Here is a 13,504-nt window from a genome sequence, read left to right on the forward strand (position 1 = left end):
TGGTGTGTTTGCACTCAGGTGATGTCATGACCTCATTCATGAGGTTTACTGTCAATCAACAAAGTCAGATTCCTCTCATCACTTCTCACATTTCACAAATCTCTCAACGGTTCAATTCTTCTTTTGTCAAAAGTCTCAACATATCTCAATCAAAAATTACTAATGAATGAAGAAGTATCCATTGTAAAAAAAAAATATTTTCATTAGTGCTCATTGTAAGGTGGATAATCATGATGTAGTATTGCATGAACTTTACTTGAATTCCTAGAAAATATTTTAACTTTACTGATATGACAGTAACATTACTTTATTTTTCCGAAAATGTTTTATTGAGAAAAGACAGCGACACGTAGCACAAGTAGAAAACCAGTTGGTATTTTCTTTTTTTTTTTTTTTTTTACAAAGTTATCAGTCTGTACCCACTTTCCTCAATCCTGTTTCATGAGTAGAGAGTAGCCAGAGGGATAATGGGAGAGAAGAAATGTGTGGTAATAACTGCTAAATGAGAGATTTTTTTTTCAATTAAATGAAATTAAATCATCATGGAAAGACTAGTAATAAAAGTGATATGATTAACAATATAAATAAACATCACACACTGTGATCACTCATGATTTCTATGACCAAATATAATGAAGCAGACTGTACTTCTCTTTAACCAATCATGTCCATATAAAGTCACTGATTTACCTGAAGCAATCTATCCCAGACTCACTCATCTTCCTGGGTCATTTCTCTGAGGCACTCCTTCAAGTTTTCCACACGGTCTTCTTTAGCAGTCTGTATCGTCTGCTCCAGCAGGCGCTGCACCTCATCCAGACCAGCCACCTTGGGTGTGCTGTGGCGGTAGAGTAGCCCACGGAGCTGATTGTCGTGGCAGTCCCGGGAAAGCATGCCGCACAGAAAGCGCAGGAACATGTCATAGTGGCCCAGCGGGGAGCCGAGGGTTCGTGCCAAGGCACACTGGACCAGGCCTGCTGCTGACTTGGTCTGATCCTTTGGTGTGAAGATCTTGGGCTTGTGCACCAGTGCAGAGTCCAGAACGTTCTTGGACTCTGTGCGAAACATCGTGAAGACGTACAGAGCGGCCATGAACTCCTGGAGGAGACGAGACATGGGGTGATTGTTCAGGTGAATCTTTAGGGGGGTTCTGGTGGCCAGGCAGTCTAAGGACATGTCTCTGACAGATGGGCTTGGACGAGCAGCATGTTATTGTTTTAAGTCCTAATCTTGTGTCTTGTGTTAATTGTTCTTTTATCTCTTGATGTTTGCTTTATAGGCATTAATTTTTTAATATATATATATATATATATCAAAATGTACCTTTTTTCTTGTTCAGAGGTTTAAGACTTTTGAACTCATCTTGGTGTACACATACAATTATCTGATCATATCTTATTTGAGGCAACTAGCTAAACTCGCCCACTTATATATGAAACCTCTTTTGACATTAAACCCACGGGTCAACTACTTTGAAAAACACTGAATGATAACTGCAACATGGTTTTCAGAATATTATATTATGGTACAGCACCGTAAAAAAAAGGTTTCATGGAAAAAATTACATGATGAGTAGATGACGATGGAGTTTTACCTGAAAGGTGAAGTGTATAAAGCAGAACTTCCTCTTTGCGTCCGAGGCTGCAGCAGGGAGCTCAGTGCACATGCCGGAGAACACCGTCACCTCAGTCAACTTCAGACCGTATTCCTTCACGTCCTCTTCAAAGAACACGCTGGTATTCCTCTCCAGCATTTTAAAGGCCATCTTCCCCATCTTTGTCAGCAGGTGTCTCTCATCACCGGACCATTTCTGAGTGGAAAGGGGACATTGAGATGACAAGTTCTAACACTGAAGTGAAGCTGTTAATTAGCTTTTCTTGAAAAAATAAAAAAAAATAAAAATAAAAAAGGCTCAGGCTTTCTGAGAGATTAAGTCAGTTAGGTTCAATGTTTGGTTTTGTTGATACTCTCATACAGGTGTTCAAAGATAGGGTTAACTGTTGATGCAGCAGTTTGGATTACTGTTGGTAAGCAGAATATTGCAATGTGAGGCAGGGCAAAAAACACAGACACCATAATATAATACAGTCAGCAAGTATTGAAACTTATAAGCTTCATAAAAATAATAATGTTAGGTCAACTGTATCGGACTGCATTGGATGGCACAGGTGTCCATAATACTGTAATATTAAAATTTTAATGATAAATAAATATCTGCTTGTAAAAAATGACTAATGGGAAGTGAAAGGCTGATACAGACGACTGGACCAGTAGCATTTTGGGGGTTTATTTTTGTACTTGTGACTCTAGCCACTAGGAACTATGACATACCTTAGAAAATAAAAGAATAAAAGAAAATAAATTTGCATGTTACCAGATCATTATCCTGCTTGCCATAGTAGAACCCCAGCCTGCGATTGGTCTGGATGATCATAATGCTGACGTAGAAGGGCGTCAGCCTTGGGGGGTGCACTCCATAGCCCTGATAACGGAAGCAGCGCTCGAAAACTGTGGCCAACATCCAGCAGACAAAGGGTTGTCGGGCAAGCATATGGAGTGTCGGTAGTCGCTTGTAATGGGCCACGATTTTCGCTGCCAGCGCTGCATCGCAATAGCGCTTGGTCAGGAATTGATCTTTCATCTCATCACTAGAGAAAAGTGGGGACAAAAAAAATAAAACTGGATTAAAATAGGCCAGAACGAAAAAGGTTAAAATTGATTTTAACTGGGTGAACCATTTCAGTTCTATTACTGCACATGCACACAAAGTAGACACACAAGGCCAAAAACAGCAGCAAATACAATGAGATTTCCAAAAGCTAAAATTTGAACGGATGCACACAAAACCAACATACAGTGCATGTACACACACACACCTAAAGCCCTGCACTTCTGTGACGATGTCAACAAATTCAGATGGTATTTGTGAGACAGCCCCCCGTCTCCCCAGGATCCAGACGCGGGCACCACGAAGCACAGTGCCTCGGATGATATTTACAATCAGGACGTCGGGATGTGCTTTGGTGTAATTGTCATTTATTACTGGGGCATTCTGAAGAGAGAGAAAAGAGAAAAATAGACAAATATATCAGTTTCTGCTCATCATTTGTTAGCTTAGGAACAAGTAGGCCTAAGTAGCCTTTAAAACATGCCGGGATTGCTCACTTGACCAGTGCTTATCTCCAAAAACTGGTAATTGATACAAAGACTTTAAACTTTATATTGTTGGTTATCTTTACAATTCAGGTTCTAGGTTGTTTTTTACAGTTACAAATGTGAATGGATCTCAGGTGTATGTGTGCAGATGGGATACCTCCCAGTCCAGAGGAGCTTGGTAACAATCCATTGAGTCCAGTATGAATAGAAATCTACAGTCCTCTTGCTCCAGGTATTTCATGTCTTTGCATTCAGGGTAATAGTATTCTATCACGTCCATGATGGACATCTTCTCTGAAAGAGCGCCATAGCTTCGCAGGTACCAGAAACATCGGCATGAGACTTTGATGATGAACTGCAGATCCTGAGCAAAAAAATGGAGAGGAAAATTATGTCAGTTTCAAAAAACAAGTGAAAAAACAAAAACTTAAAAGGACCCATCATGCTTTCCCTTATTTTCTGTCACATATACAGTTAATATAATGTTACGCTGTCGGACATTCATATTGAACATGGCTTAAGTTTCAAATACTGAGGTTAATGTTTGCAAAATTAATCTCTCAATATGGTCATCTGCCTCAGGCACGCTACTGCAAATGTTTACATTACATACACTGATAAACAAAGAACATTAAAACAACAATGAAAGCAGCTATACATTTTGACACAGATGTTATCAGTACGCACCTTAGTTTTAGATTTTGAAGGCTTTTAACACTTTTTTTAATTGTTTAAAGTTGTGAATTCTTGTGTGAGATGGTTTTTTCTGGCAGCTAGCAAGTTTAGAAGCTAAAAAAATGAACGCAGATCCAAGAATTTCATAAATCATATTTATTTCATATAAATAGATCCTTTAAAAATTATTTTTTACCCCAGAAATGGAACTAAAGTGTCAATAAGTTATAACTTTACGTTTTCTTTTTGCAGGACATGATTTGCCTCAATTCTTAAGAATGGGTGAGCTACATGCTAACGTCAGGAAAACAGGTAATCCTGGTTGGCGATGTTGTTAATTTATTCTAGGCCTGTCATGATAACTACTTTTGTTGGATGATATATTGTCCCAGAGATGATTGCGATTACAGTATTACTGTCATTTTGAGACCATTTTATGCCACTGACATAATGATAATATAATGGCATAATAACTTAAACTTTTACTTTTTAAAAATATTTAGACAGTGGAATATTACAAATATATATTTAACATATTTTTAATTAACACCTGTTAACACATACAAGAATGTACACGTAAAATTATAGGAACTTTATTCACCTTATTCCTAGCTCCCATGATACCTTGCGTGAACTATGGGCACAACATCCGCCATTAAACAGACACCGGCGATTTCCAGTGGTATCAGTTTGCTAACGGTACTCAACTCTTCTTTCCAAGAGCAACTGGGAGATAAAACGTGGAACACAACCTCTGTTATAGCTCAAACTGGATTATTTGATCACACCTCTGCCATCTCTGACAGCCATCTCAAAGCAACCGAGCACGCTAGCAATTAGCTTGCCTTGCTCCTTTAAAATGTTGTTAACTCTAACATGGCCTGAGCTAGCTTAAGGTAAACATCTGCTCCTCTGATTTCTGACGACTTATTAAGAGATACTAACACATTTGCCAAACATTAAACATAATTCAGTAGTAACTGTAGCTTAATGTAAAGTGAATAAATATGATGTTTCCCAGCTAATCCTTCACTCATCTGCGTTAATGACGCAGTTTACGGGTTTTTTTAACTTCTGATTTATTAAAAACCGTTCTGAGCAAAGCATGGTGCTGAATTTAGCAGCAGACTTCAGTTATCGTCATATAAAGTAGGACTAAAAGAAATAACTTTTAGCATTCTTTTTTTATATGATATAAAGGAAGTACAGTAAATCAGTAACACATTCTCAGCCCCAATGACTAAATACATATTTCAAGGTATGTTGCTGAGTTTATTTTATAACGAGCAATTTTCTAATGTAGGTTGAGAATGAAGTAAGACGGGGAAAGACGGTGATATCATGTAGTGACGGTGAGTGGCGGGCCTGTCAGTCTAAGTGTCATTCTCTTCACTATGTCTCGTGAAACTCTTGTGGTTTTATTTCTCATATCAACGGTACCTTTGGCAACAGGAGCAATCCCTTTTTGTTCTGGTTACATGTTCAACACACAGCTGCTGAAGACAAAAATTTAGCTTAGACTGGTTGTTAGTCGTTACAGACACGGACAGTGCAACAGGTACCAGAGCTCCGCAGAGACATTTTAGAGAACGCTAGGTCAACATTGCTTTAATATTTGTTAAAAAAGAAGTACTTTAGAAAAGCAGCAGCGCTGGCGGTTAGCCACTAACCACAGACAGTCTATGGGGCTCACCAGCTTAATGCTACTTCCACTATCTCACTGGAAGTTGCACCCATAATCATTTCTACAGTAGTGCCCTCAGGAATAAGGTGGATAGGAGTAGCCTAAAATGACTCCATTTGAGACTTAATACAAAATGTGGCAGACAAAACCAAAACCAAGCAATGCCTCTTTTGACTAGCAAAGCTCCGGGAACACCGCAGTTACCTGAGGAGAATTGCTGCGCCCAAGTTTTATAATGGCTGCAAAAGTAGTTACAGAAACCCTACACAACTGGTAATATTAAGGTAAACAAAATGATTGAGGTCACGTTCATTTATCGTACAATGAGTCCATTACGTGATTATCATAACACGCTTAACTTCATCATCATATTTGTGGAACATGTCCAGTTGTTAAAGTTTTGGCTTAGAAGCTGTTATTGGTGATTTTTCACCGTAGAAAGGGGTGCTATTCATTAGTCATTCCCCGAATGCAATGACAGTGAGTGCAGAAACTGCCCAAGCCGACCAATCACAGCAGATTGGGTTTTTTTTTCGGGAGGGGAGGCTTAAAGAGACAGGCACTAAAAAGGAACAAGAGGGTAAAAACAGGTGTTCCAGAATAGACACAATATTAAGTGTTTTTTGAACATCAAAGCATTTAGAAAATAAAAATGTATGAACCTGAAAATGAGGATAGTAGGTCCCCTTTAAATTTTTTGTTGATTTACCTTATTGGCGCGATATTTTGCCCAATCCATGCAGAATTTCGCCACAGAGACAGACATGCCAATTCCTGGAATCCCAGTGGTCACAACTGTCCTCACCAACTTGCCATCACTCGTCTGTAGTCGGAACAGATTGTTCAAACTCACAAAGGTGTCGGCACTGGGGACCTGGAGAGGTGTAGGAGGGTGGAGTCGGTACTCATGGGAGGGGTAAACGCCTCCACAACCACAGGTGGAAATCTGGGGCTCAACGTAGATGGTATTTAGAAGACTCTGCTTTCCGGCTTGAACGACCCCCTCACGGATGACTTCGTATTTTCTGATCAATTCCTGCATCAGGTGAAAACGGATCAACACTGGTGGTGGACAAAGATAAAGAGGGAAGTGAGAAAATTAACTGTGGTTCAGAATCTGGATTTCACACTGAATAATAATCTACACATTCTCACCACAGGAGACATGCCACAATCAACCCTAAACCCCTGAATCCCACTTCACTTAAAGTGTAGGGAAAGTAAGGTTCTAAATCACATGGCTGACATTTTTATTGTCACCTTGACACTGGTATCCAGAAGCATTTAATACTTTATTAGTTACACCTTTTCTTCAGGAGAAAAAATACAAACTCATCTATTTTGACTTACTTTAGACCCGTGGCACACACACACACACACACACACACACATACACACACACAAATTCAGAGAGCGCATTCCATGCTCTGTTAAATAACTTTTTGTAAAATCAGTACACAGAGCAAATATAAGTCATGTCAAAAATGCAGTCACAACATTCAGACTTAATTAAAACAAATTTTACTTTTATAAGCTCGTGATGGGATAAAACCTACGCGCACTTGCCTCTACTGCACATATCCTTTAGTTCGGCTGCCTCTGCTTTCTTGTTGATATTTTCTAGGGTGGTTATTGTGTGCAACAGAGACCGGTCCTGGCCTGCAGAACAGAATTTTAATAACATTTAAAAAATAAATAACAAAAGTAAGCTATTGCAGACAATATTTGTGCTCAAAATAATAGCAGTGTGTTTAAAAAAGTGAGTAAAGCCCCAAATCCTTATAATAGCTTTTATTTCCGTACATGTAAATGCACTGGGAACACTGCACAGTCTATTCCAAATACAAACATGAAGAAAAATTTATCAAATTTGTCACTACTTTACAGACAGTGAAGAAAAGGGAATATTAGGCTGTTCAAAAAAAATCATCAATCAGCCCCGGATGATCGGACTACATTCCACAATTCCTCTGTATTTCTTAGTCCTGCCTCAGAAACAGCATTTTTAATGTCACCCCACAAGTTTTCCATTGTATTAAGGTCCAGGGATTGGGCTGGCCACTCCATAACGCTAATCATGTTGGTCTGGAACCAAGATGCTGCTCACGTACTGGTGTGTTTGGGCTCATTGTCTTGTTGAAACACTTATTTCAAGGGCATGTCCTCTCCGGCATAAGGCAACATGACCTCTTCAAGTATTCTGATGTATTCAAACTGATCCATGATCCCTGGTATGCCATAAATGGGCCCGACACCATAATATGAGAAACATCCCCACATCATGATACTTGCGCCACCATGCTTCAGTCTTCACAGTGTACTGTGGCTTGAATTCAGTGTTTGGGGGTCATCTGACAAACTGTCTGCGGCCCCTAGACCCAAAAAGAACAATCTTGCTTTCATCAGCCCACAAAATGTTTGTCGATTTTGCAACAATGGGACTTTGCGGGGGTTTCTTGCCGTTAGTTTGGCTTCACGTAGGCATCTTCTAATTGTTACAGTACTCACAGGTAGCTTAAGACCTTCTTTGCTCTCCGAGGAACTGATCATTTGTTGAGTCTTTGCCATTTTGACTATTCTTCGATCCATTCAAATGGTAGTTTTCTGTTTTCTTCCACGTCTTTCTGGTTTTGGTTGCCATTTTAAAGCATTTGAAATCATTTTAGCTGAGCAGCCTCTCATTTTCTGCACTTCTTCATATGTTTTCCCCTCCTCCTGGCACTATCCACTGCGCTACCGACGCCCCCCCAATCAACTTTTTAATCAAAGAACACAGGTCTTCTGAACATTGTCTGGAGCGACCCGTTGACTGCCTTCGTCCTTAAATAAGGGCCACCTGTTTGACACCTGTTTTTTCACAGAATGAATGACCTCACTAATTGAACTCCACACTGCTATTATTTTCAATACACCCCTTTCAATTTATTATTTAATTACACAGAATCAGCAGCATGCATGTCATGACTGTTGGTTTTCTATTACTCTACTACACCTACTAGTAAATTATTTGCCATGTAGGAATATAATTTCTACCAAAAACAGTGATTGACCTGGTTAGTGATGTTGGACTGCTATTATTTTGAACACACCTGTAAGTCCATGAGCACCCCACAAGGCTGAATCCTTATTTTCATAACTATGGCTTTACTATTAATGTACTATGGCTGTGTTTTCTTACCAAGTACCTCCAGGGTCTTATCCACAAAATCAAGAATGTCTCCCTCCATCACCTGTTGCAGGGTTATGCCTGTTTCCCGTTGATAATACCACATCTTAAATTTGAAGAGCTCTTCTCTGGTGAGGCGTGTTAAAACACTCTGCATACTCTGCAGACAGAGAGAAAGGTAATTAAGCCATTGTCCTGCTGAAATAATGTGGATGTCCTTTGGGCCATATCAAGATTAAAAAATTTAATTTCATCATTTATTAACAAACTTGAGGAAACTGGTAAAGCGCCACAAATACTTGTTACATTTTAATTATTTTTTTCATTATATAATGGTTTTTTTTTTAACAAATAGAGATAGACATTAATAGGCATGTGTACTATTATCAGGATGTATCAAAATCAAACAATAGATTTAAAAGGTATCATCAGGTCAAAGAAAGTCCTGAGACCAAAACAACAAGACACAAAAGAAATGAAAACACTGGGCATTGCAGACCAACTGTGCTGCATCAACCTTGAAAATATGGGGCAGGTCCTGCTCTGGGTGTAGTCTGCCTGGCTGGCTATTCTCATCAGTCTGCATTGCATCATCCGGTTCAACAGGCTCAGGTGGTTCTGGGGAATCAGCTACCAAAACTTCATCTGCATCTTCCTCATCGTTGTCTGAAAAATCCCCCAGATCTGAAGACCTGAGAGACCACAGGAAGAAAGTTAGAAATGCAGGATGGAACACTGCAAATATTGTCTGAGGATCATTTTGATGTGTTGTCTCTTTTTGACTCCACTCAAACAAAAATCGCATACATCATTCTGTTAAAATAAAAATACTCTATTTATCTACACAAGTGTTAGATGTCTTTATCAAGTCTCTACCTCAAACTTAGTGTTACAAAATGGGGGTGTCTTTTAGTATTTTCACATATAAGTAAAACAAAGCTAGTCAAGATATTATTATCAAAAATGATTAGATATAAACAAATGTTTAATTTGAGGCGAGTGGTGAATTTGGGAGCGACAGATAGAATTCCAGTGATTGTTAACAACTATATCAACGATATGTTATGCATATCATTATGCCAGTTGCGTGCATCAGCAAAAAAGGCAATAAGTAAACTTAGCTGTAGCATTGATTTACATTGTCCAGATTTATGAAAGACAATCCTCTGTGTGTGTGTGTGTGTCTCCTCCACCTGGTGTCAATAACAAGAGCTCCCGGTGGTTTGGTCTGCTGTGTGGTCATGGTGTAGAGGGTCTCTGGAGACTCTGAGCGAACCATCTGCAACCTGGCAAAAAATTAGGGACAATGTCCACCTGGTAAGTCACCTGGTAAGTCCTGGTCAAGTTCCTGTTAGCAATTTTTAAGTCACTGAAAGCAACATCTCCCTTCAAAACACAGCACAGTGGACTGAATTTTAGCAGCATAAAGAGCCAAACCTCTGTTTTTACAAAAATGAATTCATATAGAATACCGGCATGTACAAGCAAACTGATTTGCATATTGTACTAAAATGAACAGATACCAAGGGCAGCCTTGAAGGAAGGAAATCCAACTTGTGCATAGGAAATTTGTGAAAAGGTTGTCACTGCCACCCAGAGCCTGGGAAGGAGTAATACATCCTGTGATTCACAAAACTTAATCCAAACTTTGCCTTTACTGAGGAGCTTTCAACAAGGTCAACACCAGCTCAGCTGCAGAGTACAGCAAATGTATAGATGGCAGTTATGTACAGCCTAACACAATCTGTGGTGAAACAGCCAAAACACAGAAACACTGGGATAATGCTTAAATATTTATTTTTTTTATATACTTTATTAATCCCCGAGAGGAAATTCAATTTTTCACTCTGTTGTCAATTACACACAGGTCTGAACACGCACATGCACAAACAGGACCTATACATGCACTAAGTGGAGAGATGTCAGAGTGGGCTGCCCATAACAGGTGCTCCGAGCGGTTGGAGGGTTTGGTGCCTTGCTCAGGGGCACCTCGGCAGTGCCCAGGAGGTGAACTGGCACCTCTCCAGCTACCAGTCCACGCTCCATATTTTGGTCCGGACGGGGACTTGAACAGGCGACCCTCCGGTTCCCAACCTGACTGAGCTACTGCCGCCCCAAAATCAAATCAAATCAAATCAAATCAAATCAAACTGCAGTACCCGGTCGCCTCCTCAGTAGTCGATTCAGGTAGGGCCACAGGAAATGGGGCAGAGAAGGCCTCAGCAACCTCTGCTCCTTCTCCCTCCTCCTCTTCCTCCTCTTCCATGTCGTCACTGTCACTCTTCATTGAGCCATAGCTGGAGGGTGGCCTCTTACACTTCTTCTCCTCCTCCTCATCATCATCATCTTCCTCCAGCCTAAAGATCCTGAGGGTATGAAAAGAGGATGTTAGTGGGTGTGACACTGTTTTAAATAATCCAATAGGGAATTATAGCTGCTGCGCAGCGATGGGTCGGGTCCGGGCATTTTTAGGCAATCCTGAGCAACAAGCAGAAGAATTGGAAAACATTTAGGAATTTAGCAACACAATCTGCCTTTTGCATCAGCTGAGGCTTGAACTCACAACCTCTGAGACTAAGAATCAATTTCTATCTCACTGAGCTAATTAGTCAGTGACAATTCATGTGTAGCTTCATAAATTGACTAAGCCAGACGTGCAGGTTTAGCAGCCGTCCATGCATGGAAAAGCATATTTTAAACCACTGTAAAAAAAATTCAGTTATCGAAACAAAAATCTGAAAATACACATATTGCATCTAGACAGCATGGAGATGTTGGTAATTTGTTTTAACAATGATTGATTTGCTCCATAAGTGAAAAACTGATGTTTAAAATTGCCATTTTTACATTGACTCCAATTGTTCACATTAGAGCAAAATTCAAAATGCTGTCAAAAATTCAGTTTTTGAGATAAAATTCTGAAATTTGCCACACATCATCTACCATGATTCTAGAATTTTTTTCATGAACACTGAAGATTTATTTAGCAAGAATTTGCATGTATATGTTTACAGTACCACTTACAGTCAAACATTTTGATGCACTGTAGGCTCAATTTTTGATAAATCAAAAATCTGAGAAACGTAGTTTTTGTAGGACAGTCTGAAGATGCTCTGTAGCAAGTTTGGTGTCAATTGAGCAAAAATTGTGGGAGGAGATAGGTTTAAGAAGTTTTACAGTTTTTGAAAAAAAACAGAGTGTTGAACTTCATAGTTTTTAATAGGTTTAAATGTACGTTTAAAGTTTCTTCAGTATTGGGGCTACAGTTTGATGAAAGTTGTGAAGTTGTAGCACGTATGCTTGATTTGTTATGAATTTTCAAAGTTTTGAACTTTAGACGCTTGCTGTAGCGCCACCATCAGGACTTTAATATACCTGCATAAGTAGCTGACTACTATAGTTAGTTTCGTACAAAGTAAGGTAGGCAAATTAGCAAACAACTTAAAAACGGAACATTTAGTAAAGTTAAGCATTTAGGAAGTACAGTAACTTTACTTGTGCAGTATGTCTTCTTAAAGAGACAGCGTAACAAAGATGGCGGGGGGAACTTATCTCCGCTGTCAAAAAGCTGTGCGTCAACACCCACCTTTCAACTTCGGTGTCCGGGTCCATGTCCCTGCTGGTAGCAGACTCTCACACCGCAGCTGGTGACTTATTTTACGTAGACTGAATCCTATTTATCGTAATAACTTTACATCCAAAACATGAAGCAACCATGCTAACGCTACTTTAAGGTAACGGCTACCGTTGCTAACATCAAGACTTAGCATAACATGGTGTATTTATGAACACACGGACGCTTTAGAAATAAACGTTTCACAGCAAATTACCAACACGGACAAAGGAATCTATAAATTCTAAGATTGTATTACCGGACAAAATAGTTGATAAACTCTAACATTGTATCAACGGCCAACTACTTTAGTGCATTTCCGCGTCGTTGTGTTCACTGTAACTTTCAGTTTCTAGTCGGTGCGTGCTCGTTGGGCACCCGACAGCAACAGCGCGACTTCCGGATTACTTCAGAATAAAAGCATAATCTAAACAAGGTTAGTTTTTCTCGGTTGCTTGAGCACGTTTGTTCACTCAGAAGTTACATTTTCTAAACAGTTAAACATGCAATAAATCAATTACTCCCATCTTACAACACAACTTGTAGCCAAATGAATATATTCTTCAAATTAATCATTACACAGATAATACAGATATCAGTAAGATTCGGCTCAACCTTAATTTGTTATCAGATGATATTTTACAAAGCTCTCGTAGGTGCCAAAAAAAGGAGTTGTATTTTCTCCAAAGATGATTTTACTACAGATAACAAACGCTGCTGCATTTCCTAATAAAGTGCATTTTTTTTATTCATCTGTATATGCCTTTGGCCTCTTTGATCCACGCTTGCAAATACACATAGGTGGCATCTTTTATCAGTGAATATGGACTGATTGCTGATTGAAGACTTGTGTAAAAAAAAAAAAAAAAAAGCCTCACACAGGTGCATTAGATTCATATTTATGTAAGTAATTTCTATCAGCTGTGAATAGATGTCTTCATTTTGTTTGACATAAATGATCCAATAGAGGTTTGGGTCTTTCTATGAGATCTATGAGTTAACGTTTTGAAAAAAGGTGTAAAAATGTGAAAAATGAAAAAGTCTTCACACATTTGCAAGAGAATACTTCTGCAGCGCTAAGAAGACGATGATGAAGATCAAGTGGATCCCAGCATGTCTTAGCAATTGAGAAAAACTGTAATGCAAACATCCAAAAGCAGTCAGTGCACAAATAAGTATATAGCTATACAAAAACAATCATCCTGACACA

General features: G+C 39.2%; 1 protein-coding gene across 1 annotated transcript; it reads right to left on the reverse strand.

Annotated features, from left to right (window-relative positions):
- Positions 1 to 306: 306 nt before the first annotated feature.
- nlrc3l (NLR family, CARD domain containing 3-like) lies at positions 307 to 12,666 on the reverse strand. Its single transcript, XM_033631840.2, has 12 exons — positions 12,268 to 12,666; positions 10,841 to 11,047; positions 9,875 to 9,967; positions 9,199 to 9,373; positions 8,694 to 8,841; positions 7,082 to 7,174; positions 6,225 to 6,577; positions 3,314 to 3,520; positions 2,877 to 3,052; positions 2,375 to 2,648; positions 1,595 to 1,810; positions 307 to 1,098 (listed from the first exon to the last, which is right to left on the reverse strand). Exons 1-12 carry the CDS (start codon positions 12,291 to 12,293, stop codon positions 712 to 714), a joined length of 2,355 nt encoding a protein of 784 aa, XP_033487731.2. The 5' UTR covers positions 12,294 to 12,666; the 3' UTR covers positions 307 to 711.
- Between the last annotated feature and the right edge of the window lie 838 nt (positions 12,667 to 13,504).

Source organism: Epinephelus lanceolatus, chromosome 4, assembly GCF_041903045.1.
Source record: "Epinephelus lanceolatus isolate andai-2023 chromosome 4, ASM4190304v1, whole genome shotgun sequence".
In the NCBI taxonomy this organism is placed as follows: domain Eukaryota; kingdom Metazoa; phylum Chordata; class Actinopteri; order Perciformes; family Serranidae; genus Epinephelus; species Epinephelus lanceolatus.

Bases quoted from the DNA above. Each gene is read 5' to 3' on its own strand.
- nlrc3l (XM_033631840.2), bottom strand. From the start codon at position 12,293: ATGGACCCGGACACCGAAGTTGAAAG. The intron at 8,842-9,198 runs GTTGATGCAGCA...CTCTGTCTGCAG, and splicing joins ACCTGCCCCATATTTTCAAG to AGTATGCAGAGTGTTTTAAC. The intron at 7,175-8,693 runs GTAAGAAAACAC...TCTGTTCTGCAG, and splicing joins TAAGACCCTGGAGGTACTTG to GCCAGGACCGGTCTCTGTTG.